The sequence below is a fragment of the Balaenoptera ricei genome, chromosome 15 (assembly GCF_028023285.1).
Source record: "Balaenoptera ricei isolate mBalRic1 chromosome 15, mBalRic1.hap2, whole genome shotgun sequence".
NCBI lineage: Eukaryota > Metazoa > Chordata > Mammalia > Artiodactyla > Balaenopteridae > Balaenoptera > Balaenoptera ricei.
The window spans coordinates 73677543-73691434 of record NC_082653.1 but is presented as its reverse complement, the minus strand read 5'-3'; the positions used below and the strand labels follow the sequence as shown (position 1 = coordinate 73691434).

The following is a 13892-nucleotide window of genomic DNA, read 5'->3' as shown; positions in this document are numbered from 1 at the left end:
GTCATCTCTTTCTTACAGTAACTTGTCAAATGCACCCAACAGCAACCAAGGCATACTACTAATATTCTCTTTCCCCAATTTTTTGCCTAAAGCTCTAAACTCAGTTGGACATTATTTATACTCTTAGTTCTATTTCCAGATTACAGTTAAAAAAAATGCTTCACCACTGCATAACACACATCACCATCTTTCTAGCTTCCAATGGTAGTTTCCTCACCAGCCACTGTCCAGCTCCAAAGCCAATGACACACAATTCAGGTTTATTTTTTATTGTAGCAACACCCCACTGCTGGGTAATAATTCTGTAACAGTTGAAAGGACTGTTGATGTGGTAACAACCAACCTCAAAATATCAGTGGCTCACAGCAAGAGAAGTTTCTCATTTACATTATGCATCATTTTACAGGTGGGCTACAGCTCAGCTTCATGTCCTGTTAATTCTGGGTTCCAGGCTGAAGAAGTCTTGATCTGGCAATTGACAGTTTCATGGCCGAGGATAAAGAGAAGGGAAGCTCTCAGAATACTCAATGGTGCTTAAAGCTTCTATTTGGAAGTGGTACTTTGCATTTCTACTCACATTCCACTGGCCATAGCCAAGCCCATTGTAAGTGGGGCATGAATGTATAATCCTCCTGAAGTGAGGGGCCCAGTAGGAAGGACAGCATATATTTGGAACAGTAATCTACCACAGGGCTGTACCAGAAACTGATATCAATCACTGAACTCGTCCATTCTTGCTTCATATGCACTCTGCTGCAGCGTTTTGTACCATGTAACACCTCTCATACATCTTGGTCAAGGGTAAAATCTTGACTCAAGGTAGACAATTCATAGGTTGGTCAATGTAGCCTGACCTAGACCAGTCAGGTTCCTTTTCTTAAGAATCTGAACCATGAAATATTCAGCGGGTGAGGGAGTAAGTGGAGAGGGCTGCAGGTGAAAGGTTGTGATGCAACATGATTTGGAAAAGCCACAACTAACACAGGCCATGTTCCCTGAAAGCTGGGCTGACAGCAGCCAAGCCAGGATTTCAGTGCAAAACCTGCCCTTAGCCCCTCACTCAGGTCGGTTTCCCACAGGGAATGGGTATACGCAAGGGAGCCTGTGAAACCTCCAGTGCACTTGTCTGCTAAGTCGGCTCCAAACTTGCCACTCACCTGTTCAAAAACCTTCTATAGGTCCCCACAGCCCACAGAAGAAGTTCAAATTGTTGAGCCCGTCATCTGAGCCCTCGCTTGGCCATCTAGCCACCTCTTCCAGGAGGTTCTGGACGGCGTCCTGGGTGAGACGGGTAAGCAGCCTTTCAGGGTGGCGCTGTCCAGCACGGCCAAGCGGAAGTCACACACTGCACGTGGACCCCCAGCTGCGTAGATGTGGCAGTCTCCGCGTCGGTTTGACAGTCTCTATCAGATTCCAGTAGGTACCATGGGTCGTGCAGTTTGATTCCGAAGGCAGAAAAATGAGGGATTGGACAAAGGCGACCAAAAGGACAGGATTCCGCTGAAGAAGCGGGCCGCAAGGGGAAGAGATAGAGAATGGAGAATCAGGGAAGCGCAGAGGCCCCGCGTCCAAATCAATCTTCCCCTGGGGCAGGATCCATCCGGCCCCGCAGTTTCCCCATTGGGTGGGCATCCAGAGTGTTCGCACGCTTCTGAAAATGAGGGGTTCCTTCCTGTAGGCGTCTAGAGTTTCTTCTGTACACAGGACACAGGATCTCAGGCAGGACGAAGGCGTGGGTAACCTCCCAGACTTGGGCAACTGCAAGTCGGGCAGCTAGGGAGAGCGATCCGGCCACGCCTTCTCGCGTGAGGTTCTGACTCCCTGCGCACGCCCACCAGTCTCTCACTGGCCAGCCGCCTTCCGTCTCCTTTGGCGTTTGGACCATGCCCCTTGAGCTCTGTGATCCAATCGCTTTTGGGTGCGACTGACGACTCACTCTGAGGCCCCGCCCACATCAGCGTCCTCTAATTGCTGTTTAATACCCGGTGCTCACTCCTTCAGGACGCTCTACGGACCAATCCTGATGCTCTTCAGGAACAACATTTAGGTCCGCTAGTCAGTCGTTTTCCAAGTGGGGACCGGGCCACCCTTCAGCCACACTCCGTACACTCGGGGCCAAGTGTACCCTCGGATCTGGCGTAGGCACCAAGCAACCGCCGTTCTAGGACCACAGGGAGGCGCTGCAGGCGGGCGCCCAGCCGCGGATGGAGGCTGAGCGGTCCTGTCCCACGTCACCGCGGCCCAATCCCGCCCTCTGACCCCTCCCCCATCCCGGGTCCAGGGGCGGGGTCCCAGTCTGCACCAACGACCACACTGCTAGCCCTTCATCGCTCGCGTCGCCCCGGCACCCACGTGTGCACCCCATACTTGGTGGCCGAAGCAAGAGGTACTGCAACCAGACGGACTGGGCTACAGGAGCAGCGGCGGTGACCTGTGGGATCGAAAGTGCGATGGGCCAGGGCGGCTGGCACCCGGCTCCCAGACCTTGGTCAGGATCAGGCACCTCCCTGTTTTTACCAGGCTTCGGAGCCAGGAGCCCTGAAACTACGTGTCTGGGGACAGGAGCCACACCCAGCTGCAGAAACTAGGCATGGGACTTGAAAATCTTAGACATTTAGAGTGGAAGCCTGGAGCTCAGGTGAGTCATGGAAGCCCTGGGGTCAGGCTCCTCTGCCTCCTCTACCCGCTTCAGCCACAAGACCCCCGAAAAACAAGGTGAGCTGATGCAGTGCCAAGCTCTCTAACCTGAACTCATGTAAGAGGCAATGCCTTTTTCTGGGCACAGGGCCTGGCCTGTTGAACCCTTTGCCTGGCAACCTCTTCACTGATTCTTCCCATAACTGGCCCCTCCTCACTTGCCACACCACTCAAATATCGCCCCTTCTGAGACCGGCCCTTCCCAGTCCACTGTATCCAAAGTAACAGGCTCAATTACTTTTTCACAGTGCCTCTTCTTCTTGGCCTCAGGAATGCCCACAGATGCCACACACACACACACACACACACACATCCCACCTGTGTCCCAGCCTGGCCTGGCCCAGCCTCACTGCTTTGGGGTTAGGTACTCACAGCCAGATGGGGTGTTACCCCCTCCCGGCCCCACTCATTCTCATGGGAGAGTAGAAGGGGACTGCCAGCCTGGTGTGCTCACAGCACCTAAGACAGTCTGATCTGAGCCTGCCTGGGCTGGGCCTGTCCCCAAGGGTGGCCAGGAGGTGGGGAGGCTGGTTACCTGGAGGCCCTGGACCAGCCTTTTCAGGAACACACATGCACAGGGGAATCTCCAAGCTTTTTTTTTTTTTTTTTTTTTTAATTTCTTACAAAACCACATGTCCCAGCCAGACAGGACAGTGCAGGCCCGCCCCCAGGCACTGTGGCTTGAGGAGGGAGGCCCCCATGGATGAGGGGCTGCCGACCCCAGAAGGACCGTCTGCCCCTCTGCACAAGGCCAGTGTGAGGAAGGGGTCTGGCTGGAGGCTCTGTCCTGCCCACCCCCAGCTGCTGGGAGAGAAGGTAGACCCGGGGTCCCTGGTGCTCTTAGTGCCTGCAAGGGAAGGAGGGCAGAAGAGGGTCTGAGGGGAGGAGGAAAGGCTGGGGTCAGGGATGGGGCAGGCCAGGGGGCAGGCCCACAGTATCTCACCGAGAATATGCAGCGCTATCAAACCAACGTGGAGACGCTAATGATGACCACCAGAATGAGGACAGTGACGGACAAACAGATGGCAATAAAGACTTTCTTCTGTGGGAGAGGAGGGGGGTCAGGGAAACTCAGGAGGGGAGGGAGGGCCACCCAGGGTGGGGGTGGGGGGAGGCTGACCTTCCGCGCCTTCTTCTGGTTCTCCAGGGCCATCTTGACATGTTCCTGCCCACGTTCCACATAGTCTGCTGAGCTCAGAATGTTCTTCTCAATTCTGTTGATCGTCTCCCCCTGCTCGGAAGAGGGGGCGGTTCAGGCAGGTAGGAATGACTGGGGGTGGAGAGCCCAGCAGCTCCTCAGTCTGCCCAGCCCAACCACAAGTGACTGAAGGACATTCCTGGCAGAAAACACTGCACTAACAAAGATGTGGAGGCAGGACCACATCTGACCAAAGTCCACTCTCCTGCAGGTGGCTTCCAGGCCCCCTTCCACCATGTGGTCCCTCTGTCCTGCTCCCTCGCCCCGTACAACCTCTACTCGCAGTGCTGGCTGGGAGCTGAGTGCCTTACATGGCTCCTATCTTTTCACACAGGGTGAACTTTTGTCCCCTCACAAGTCTGTCTGAAGTCACATGTTCTTTAGGCCTGTCTCCCCGCTGCTGTGAAGCTCTCCCTATCCTGGTACTCCTACCGAGTGAAAGCTCTTCCCCATGACTCCCAGCTGCGAAAGGGCATTGGGTCAGCTCCTCCAGGACAGGGTTGGAAGCTCCCCTTACGCTTAGATAAGGGCCGGGGGAAGAATACCACCTCCCACCCCATCCTTGTACAGATTTTAGGAGGCAGGCCCTCTAGGGAGCAGCTGTGGAGCTCTCAGAAGTATGAGGGTAGATTCGGTTGGTGGAGGAGGAGCCAGGGTTGGGGCCATACCTGGGGTGGGCTCAAGTTTGAGGGATGGGGTACAACGTATAGAGGAGTGGCCATCCAAGTAGCTGTTGAGGAGGACGCAATTTGGGGGCACAGCTAAGGATGGAAATAAAGGCAAGCCTGGGGGCTTGGCCCAGTCTGGAGGAGAACAAAAGCCCCGGGGAGAGGCTAAGGGTGGAGGTGGGCTGACAGGCACAATACGGTCTCACGTCTGGGGGCTGGATCAAGCCTGGCCAGCTGCCTGGGGTGCCCACCTGCATCTCCACTTCAGTAGCCAGAAAAGTGAAAATCTCATGAAGTTCACGGATACTGCGCTCAAGCTGCTGGATCTCACTGTGCCGGGCCGAGATCTCATTTAGGGCCTGTCGAGTCACCTGTGTGTCCTTCAGTATCTGGAGAGTGGACAGGAGTGAAGGGACAAGTCACAGGGAAACCAGCAGCAGGTTCAGAATTTCCTGTTCAGCTTTGGGGCAGCCCTCAGGCCTAGAACTGGGGCCAGGCCCCTGATGAGTGGTTCCAGGCAGGCTAATTCGTGCCCTTCTGGGCCTCAGGATTCCCTCCATGAAAAAGGGCCAGGACTCAGAGACAACGGGGGGCCCGGCAGAGGGAGGCTGGCTGCGGCCACTCACATTGGACACAAACACCTCGCTCTGCCCGCTGTCCAGCATCTGCTCCAGCTCCTCGTCAGACACCATTCCAGCATTTGCTGTGAAGGAAAAGGCCAGGCTCAGAGCTGGTCAGGTCACCTGACCCTGTGGGCCAGACGCCGCGACTCACTGATCTTCAGCTGCCTCCGAATCCGCTCCACGTTCTTCTCCCGGTATTCGGACTGCATTGAGTTGCACTTGTTGATGAGCTCCACGAATTGCTGGGACAGGACCCCGTGCTGAGGATGGAGAATAGAAGCCGGGTACTCCTGGGAGGATCCCTGCCCGGTCTGGGCCTCAGCATCCCCGTGGGTACAGTGAGCAAAGAGCAGGAGCTCATAGGTGCCTGCTGCCTTGACCACCTTGAAAGGCTCCCCCAGTCTCTCAAAGTAAAAGCCGAAGCCCTTACCAGGACCTACAAGGCCCTATATGACCCTCCCCTTCCCCCGTTGCCCCTCTGACCTTACCTCCCGACACTGTTCCCTCACCCCTTCCCTCCAACCACAATGGGCTCTTTACTCCTCCCTGAGCAGAGCACAGCCCCACCTCAGGCCTTTGCACTTGCACGCCTTCGGCCTGGAATGCTCAGGCCCCACAAAGGCCTTTAGTCTTTGTTACAATGTCACCTTCTAAGTGAAGTTTTCTCCACCTTATTGCAACCTGCCTTCTCCCGATGTTCTCATTCCCTCTCCTCCTGCTCTTTTCCCTTAATACTTCCTATGTTCTAAAATAATTTACTGACTTATTATGGTGATTGTCTCTCCGCACTGGAATGTAAGCTCTGTGAGGATAGGGATCTTTGGTTCACGGCTGTATCCCAAACAGCTGAAAAATGGTCTGGCACACAGTAGGCCCTCAACAAATGTTTGTGGAGTTACAGAAAGATAGAGAAGATGAAAAGGCAGAGGGCTATGTACCAGATGAAGGAACAAGAAAAAACCCCAGAAAAACAACTAAATGAAGTGGAGATAGGCAACCTTCCAGAAAAAGAATTCAGAATAATGATAGTGAAGATGATCCAGGACCTTGGAATAAGAATGGAGGCAAAGATTGAGAAGATGCAAGAAATGATTAACAAAGACCTAGAAGAATTAAAGAACAAACAAACAGAGATGAACAATACAATAACTGAAATGAAAACTACACTAGAAGGAATCAATAGCAGAATAACTGAGGCAGAAGAACGGATAAGTGACCTGGAAGACAGAATGATGGAATTCACTGCTGCGGAACAGACTAAAGAAAAAAGAATGAAAAGAAATGAAGACAGCCTAAGAGACCTCTGGGACAACATTAAACGCAACAACATTCGCATTATAGGGGTCCCAGAAGGAGAAGAGAGAGAGAAAGGACCAGAGAAAATATTTGAAGAGATTATAGTCGAAAACTTCCCTAACATGGGAAAGGAAATAGCCACCCAAGTCCAGGAAGCGCAGAGAGTCCCATACAGGATAAACCCAAGGAGAAACACGCCGAGACACATAGTAATCAAAGTGGCAAAAATTAAAGACAAAGAAAAATTATTGAAAACAGCAAGGGAAAAACGACAAATAACATACAAGGGAACTCCCATAAGGTTAACAGCTGATTTCTCAGCAGAAACTCTGCAAGCCAGAAGGGAGTGGCATGATATACTTAAAGTGATGAAAGGGAAGAACCTACAACCAAGATTACTCTACCCGGCAAGGATCTCATTTAGATTTGATGGAGAAATCAAAAGCTTTACAGACAAGCAAAAGCTAAGAGAATTCAGCACCACCAAACCAGCTCTACAACAAATGCTAAAGGAACTTCTCTAAGTGGGAAACACAAGAGAAGAAAAGGACCTACAAAAACAAACCCAAAACAATTAAGAAAATGGTCATAGGAACATACATATCGATTATTACCTTAAACGTGAATGGATTAAATGCCCCAACCAAAAGACATAGACTGGCTGAATGGATACAAAAACAAGACCCATATATATGCTGTCTACAAGAGACCCACTTTAGACCTAGGGACACATACAGACTGAAAGTGAGGGGATGGAAAAAGATATTCCATGCAAATGGAAAACAAAAGAAAGCTGGAGTAGCTATACTCATATCAGATAAAATAGACTTCAAAATAAAGAATGTTACAAGAGACAAGGAAGGACACTACATAATGATCCAGGGATCAATCCAAGAAGAAGATATAACAATTATAAATATATATGCACCCAACATAGGAGCACCTCAATACATAAGGCAACTGCTAACAGCTATAAAAGAGGAAATCGACAGTAACACAATAATAGTGGGGGACTTTAACACCTCACTTACACCAATGGACAGATCATCCAAAATGAAAATAAATAAGGAAACAGAAGCTTTAAATGACACAATAGACCAGATAGATTTAATTGATATATATCGGACATTCCATCCAAAAACAGCAGATTACACGTTCTTCTCAAGTGCGCATGGAACATTCTCCAAGATAGATCACATCTTGGGTCACAAATCAAGCCTCAGTAAATTTAAGAAAATTGAAATCATATCAAGCATCTTTTCTGACCACAACGCTATGAGATTAGAAATGAATTACAGGGAAAAAAACGTAAAAAGGACAAACACATGGAGGCTAAACAATACGTTACTAAATAACCAAGAGATCACTGAAGAAATCAAAGAGGAAATCAAAAAATACCTAGAGACAAATGACAATGAAAACACGACGACCCAAAACCTATGGGATGCAGCAAAAGCAGTTCTAAGAGGGAAGTTTATAGCTATACAAGCCTACCTAAAGAAACAAGAAAAAGCTCAAGTAAACAATCTAACCTTACACTTAAAGAAACTAGAGAAAGAAGAACAAACAAAACCCAAAGTTAGCAGAAGGAAAGAAATCATAAAGATCAGAGCAGAAATAAATGAAATAGAAACAAAGAAAACAATAGCAAAGATCAATAAAACTAAAAGTTGGTTCTTTGAGAAGATAAACAAAATTGATAAGCCATTAGCCAGACTCATCACGAAAAAGAGGGAGAGGACTCAAATCAATAAAATCAGAAATGAAAAAGGAGAAGTTACAACAGACACTGCAGAAATACAAAGCATCCTAAGAGACTACTACAAGCAACTTTATGCCAATAAAATGGACAACCTGGAAGAAATGGACAAATTCTTAGAAAGGTATAACCTTCCAAGACTGAACCAGGAAGAAATAGAAAATATGAACAGACCAATCACAAGTAATGAAATTGAAACTGTGATTAAAAATCTTCCAACAAACAAAAGTCCAGGACCAGATGGCTTCACAGGTGAATTCTATCAAACATTTAGAGAAGAGCTAACACGCATCCTTCTCAAACTCTTCCAAAAAATTGCAGAGGAAGGAACACTCCCGAACTCATTCTATGAGGCCACCATCACCCTGATACCAAAACCAGACAAAGACACTACAAAAAAAGAAAATTACAGACCAATATCACTGATGAATATAGATGCAAAAATCCTCAACAAAATACTAGCAAACAGAATCCAACAACACATTAAAAGGATCATACACCACGATCAAGTGGGATTTATCCCAGGGATGCAAGGATTCTTCAATATACGCAAATCAATCAATGTGATACACCATATTAACAAATTGAAGAATAAAAACCATATGATCATCTCAATAGATGCAGAAAAAGCTTTTGACAAAATTCAACACCCATTTCTGATAAAAACTCTCCAGAAAGTGGGCATAGAGGGAACCTACCTCAACATAATAAAGGCCATATATGACAAACCCACAGCAAACATCATTCTCAATGGTGAAAAACTGAAAGCATTTCCTCTAAGATCAGGAACGAGACAAGGATGTTCACTCTCACCACTATTATTCAACATAGTTTTGGAAGTCCTAGCCACGGCAATCAGAGAAGAAAAAGAAATAAAAGGAATACAAATTGGAAAAGAAGAAGTAAAACTGTCACTGTTTGCGGATGACATGATACTATACATAGAGAATCCTAAAACTGCCACCAGAAAACTGCTAGAGCTAATTAATGAATATGGTAAAGTTGCAGGATACAAAATTAATGCACAGAAATCTCTTGCATTCCTATACACTAATGATGAAAAATCTGAAAGAGAAATTATGGAAACACTCCCATTTACCATTGCAACAAAAAGAATAAAATACCTAGGAATAAACCTACCTAGGGAGACAAAAGACCTGTATGCAGAAAACTATAAGACACTGATGAAAGAAATTAAAGATGATTCCAACAGATGGAGAGATATACCATGTTCTTGGATTGGAAGAATCAACATTGTGAAAATGAGTATACTACCCAAAGCAATCTACAGATTCAATGCAATCCCTATCAAATTACCAATGGCATTTTTTACGGAGCTAGAACAAATCATCTTAAAATTTGTATGGAGACACAAAAGACCCCGAATAGGCAAAGCAGTCTTGAGGCAAAAAAATGGAGCTGGAGGAATCAGACTCCCTGACTTCAGACTATACTACAAAGCTACAGTAATCAAGACAATATGGTACTGGCACAAAAACAGAAACATAGATCAATGGAACAAGATAGAAAGCCCAGACATTAACCCACGCACCTATGGTCAACTAATCTATGACAAAGGAGGCAAAGATATACAATGGAGAAAAGACAGTCTCTTCAATAAGTGGTGCTGGGAAAACTGGACAGCTACATGTAAAAGAATGAAATTAGAATACTCCCTAACACCATACACAAAAATAAACTCAAAATGGATTAGAGACCTAAATATAAGACTGGACACTATAAAACTCTTAGAGGAAAACATAGGAAGAACACTCTTTGACATAAATCACAGCAAGATCTTTTTTGATCCACCTAGAGTAATGGAAATAAAAACAAAAATAAACAAGTGGGACCTAATGAAACTTCAAAGCTTTTGCACAGCAAAGGAAACCATAAACAAGACGAAAAGACAACCCTCAGAATGGGAGAAAATATTTGCAAATGAATCAACGGACAAAGGATTAATCTCCAAAATATATAAACAGCTCATTCAGCTCAATATCAAAGAAACAAACACCCCAATCCAAAAATGGGCAGAAGACCTAAATAGACATTTCTCCAAAGAAGACATACAGATGGCCACGAAGCACATGAAAAGATGCTCAACATCACTAATTATTAGAGAAATGCAAATCAAAACTACAATGAGGTATCACCTCACTCCTGCTAGAATGGGCATCATCAGAAAATCTACAAACAACAAATGCTGGAGAGGGTGTGGTGAAAAGGGAACCCTCTTGCACTGTTGGTGGGAATGTAAATTGATACAGCCACTATGGAGAACAATATGGAGGTTCCTTAAAAAACTAAAAATAGAATTACCATATGACCCAGCAATCCCACTACTGGGCATATACCCAGAGAAAACCGTAATTCAAAAAGACACATGCACCCGAATGTTCATTGCAGCACTATTTACAATAGCCAGGTCATGGAAGCAACCTAAATGCCCATCAACAGACGAATGGATGAAGAAGTTGTGGTACATATATACAATGGAATATTACTCAGCCATAAAAAGGAACGAAATTGAGTCATTTGTTGAGACGTGGATGGATCTAGAGACTGTCATACAGAGTGAAGTAAGTCAGAAAGAGAAAAACAAATATCGTATATTAATGCATGTATGCGGAACCTAGAAAAATGGTACAGATGAGCCAGTTTGCAGGGCAGAAGTTGAGACACAGATGTAGAGAATGGACATATGGACACCAAGGGGGGAAAACTGCGGTGGGGTGGGGATGGTGGTGTGCTGAATTGGGCGATTGGGATTGACATGTATACACTGATGTGTATAAAACTGATGCCTAAGAAGAACCTGCAGTATAAAAAAACGAACAAAACAACTAAAAAAAAAAAAAAAAAAAAAAAAAAAAAAAAAAAAAAAAAAAAACAAATGTTTGTGGAATGCCTGTTGAACACCAGCCTCACTGCTTAGACTAGAGGTGTGCTGGGATGCCCGGGGGTCATAGCGATTGCCCAGATTTTTACAGGCCCACCTGGGCCGTCAGCCTCTCACACCAATGACTACCACAAGCCCCCCCTCCCCCGAAACGCCCTCTCTCCTTGTCCATTTCCCTGATGTCTAAAATCTGCTCATTCCTTGGAGTTCCTTCCTCAAAGACACATCTGCTCTCCTGGCTTCAACTGTACCCTTTCAAGATGCCCAAACTGTTCCATCTTCAATCTGGGGTCTTTGCTGAGCTCTGGGCCCACCTACTTCAACTCTGATCTCCAAGAACTCCAAACCATGCCTCACTGGGCATCCAGAGGAGGCTGCTCAGACCACCTCAAATCTCCTTACAAAGCTGTTGATTCAGTGACCTTCCACTCCAGGGAAGTTCCTCTTCCTGACTTCTTGAATTCTGTCTCTGGGGCAGAGGATGTCCCTGTCACATGGGCAGGGAACCTCCCAACCATTTGACTGCACCCTCTTCTTTCCTGGGCAGAGCCACTAGCTACCAAGTCCTACCTGAGTAATGTCTTTGTCATCTATTCAAGCTTAACTCCCCATCTTGGCTTCTAGAAAGTATCTCCTACAGCCGAGCCCAGATCATGTCTAGGGACTCAGCAACTTCTCACTGAATGGAGGAGAAGAGGGCAGGGATATAATGGACTGGAAGTCATGAGACCTGGGTTCTTGACCTTGGGTGAATCCTATTCCTCTCTGAGCCTTAGTTTCCCCATTTGGAAAATCATCTGGTTGAACTTGATGATCTCTAAGGGCCCTTCCTCCTTACATCTGCCATCTAATGATCTATAAAACACTAGCTGAAATTTTCTAGTTCTGGGAATAATGAACCCACCTGGGTTTTTCTCATTCTTGTGTTGACCGAGTTATAGTTCTCATCAGCTTCCTCCTTCTGGGGCTCTATGGCTGTGGAAAGACACAAGAGTATTGGTAGAGCAGGGGAGTTTGACCTGTGGCTTCTGAAATTCGTTTGGCGACTAGGACCCCAGCCACCCAGCCATACAATAGAGAGGCGCTTATTGCCATAGGATTTTTTTTGGAAATAAAATTTATCATAAAATGACTGAGTCTCTGACAGGCAAAAGTGTATTTTTCTTTGCAATAAATACATCGGAGAATTCCCACAGGCATGCAGAGGCCTCCTAACAAAACCCCCATCTGCCTGCCCAAAGAATGCACACTGGGCAGCAAGAATTGTAGGAGTACAGCTGATCCTTGCACAACTGCGTGGGTCCACTTATACTTGGATATTTAGAAAATAAATGCATGCTACAGAACTACATGATCCACGGTTAGTTGAATCCACCCATGCAGGACCTGGGATATGGAGGGTGGACCATACAGTTATATGCAGATTTTGACTTGTGGGGTGGGGTGGCAACGCTAACCTCTGCCTCAGTCAAGGGTCAAATGTCAATGGTTTCATTATAAATAAGGGAACCTGAGAGGCAGGCATATGCTGTGGAAAGAACTTTGGACTGGAAGCCAGGAGATGGAGATTCTAGACGTAGGCCTGCTGTGTGACCTGGATATATATCACTGGCCTCTCTGGGCCACACACTCCCCAGATATACCAGGAGCTGGGCAGGATCAGAGGAAAGTATCTGTCTGAGGTCCTAGGAGCTCACCCTTCAGCTGTGCGCGGATGTCCCTCCCCAGCTGTTTGATCTCGTCGCGCAGGTTCTGCAGGTCCTGCTTCATGCCTGAACAAGAGAAAGCCATGATGCCCAAACAGCAGCCCCTACCTCAACAAATCTCCCTGCCCACCACCTGCGTGGAACTACAATCCCCACAATCCCTCTGGCTGAGCATGCGTTCTACACCCAGGGTTTCACTCACTCTCCTCGGGAAGGGGCGTGGCCAGAATGGTGACCTGCTGCTTCTCCAACTCTCGGACTTTATTCTCCAGCTTGACAATAGTTTGCCGAATTGTCCGAACCTGGGGAGGATGACCGAGAGGGTTGAAGGAGATATGGGGGTACTCCAGGCCGCTATGCTCCTCGGGTCCTCCAGCCCCCTCGTGAATCCAGGCCGAGACCCCAGCCTCTTACCTTCTGGAAGAATTCATCGTCCGGGCTCCCCAGCCGTGCAGTGCCCGGGTGTACCACCAGCGCGACTCGCTCCTTGTCTTCATCGTCCGAGCTGTCATCCCCCTGCCAGGGCCGGGGTCACTGGCATCACTTCCTTGCTATTGCTCTCGCCCAGCAGGACTCACAGACTTCCGGGTCTTTCCTTCCTAGCCCGCAGCCACCCCTCCCTGCCCCGAAGACCAGGAGTCCTGCATTCCAGCCAGACCCCACCCCGTCCGCTCGTCCCCAACCCTGCTGCGCCGACTTCTCACCTGCCTCAGCTCGTGGGTCCTGTCCCGCATGGCGGCTCGAGCTCCCTCTCCCCGGCTCCGGAGCCCGGCGGGCCTCAAGATTCTAAGTTTGGAACTCCCGTATCCCACTCACACTCTGACACTCCCCTCCGCCCTCACCCTGCGGACCCCAAAACTGCCCCCCACGAGCCGCCAGAGACTCTTTCCCTGGCACCATCCACAGTCAAGGGGAAGGAGCCGACCTCGGGGACCCCCAAGTTTCCACAGGTTGGAATTCCCTTTTCTTCCCCCCCCCCTCCCTCTCCAGTAGCCTCGGCCCCGCCCCCTCTGGGATGACTGGAGCATGCGCACGGGATCTCG

At 48.0% G+C, this 13892-nt stretch overlaps 1 protein-coding gene across 2 annotated transcripts; it reads right to left on the bottom strand.

Annotated features, from left to right (window-relative positions):
- Nucleotides 1-2200: 2200 nt before the first annotated feature.
- STX4 (syntaxin 4) lies at nucleotides 2201-13820 on the bottom strand. Of its 2 annotated transcripts, none has more exons than XM_059897625.1 (11): nucleotides 13554-13820; nucleotides 13264-13365; nucleotides 13052-13151; nucleotides 12841-12915; nucleotides 12048-12118; nucleotides 5338-5446; nucleotides 5190-5266; nucleotides 4815-4952; nucleotides 3818-3928; nucleotides 3641-3739; nucleotides 2201-2431 (listed from the first exon to the last, which is right to left on the bottom strand). In XM_059897625.1, the coding sequence occupies exons 1-10, from the start codon at nucleotides 13581-13583 to the stop codon at nucleotides 3659-3661; spliced, it is 894 nt and encodes a 297-aa protein (XP_059753608.1). In that variant the 5' UTR covers nucleotides 13584-13820; the 3' UTR covers nucleotides 2201-2431; nucleotides 3641-3658. The 2 variants fall into 2 exon arrangements, with proteins under 2 accessions (XP_059753608.1, XP_059753607.1); XM_059897624.1 differs by lacking the exon at nucleotides 2201-2431 and adding an exon at nucleotides 3289-3544.
- Between the last annotated feature and the right edge of the window lie 72 nt (nucleotides 13821-13892).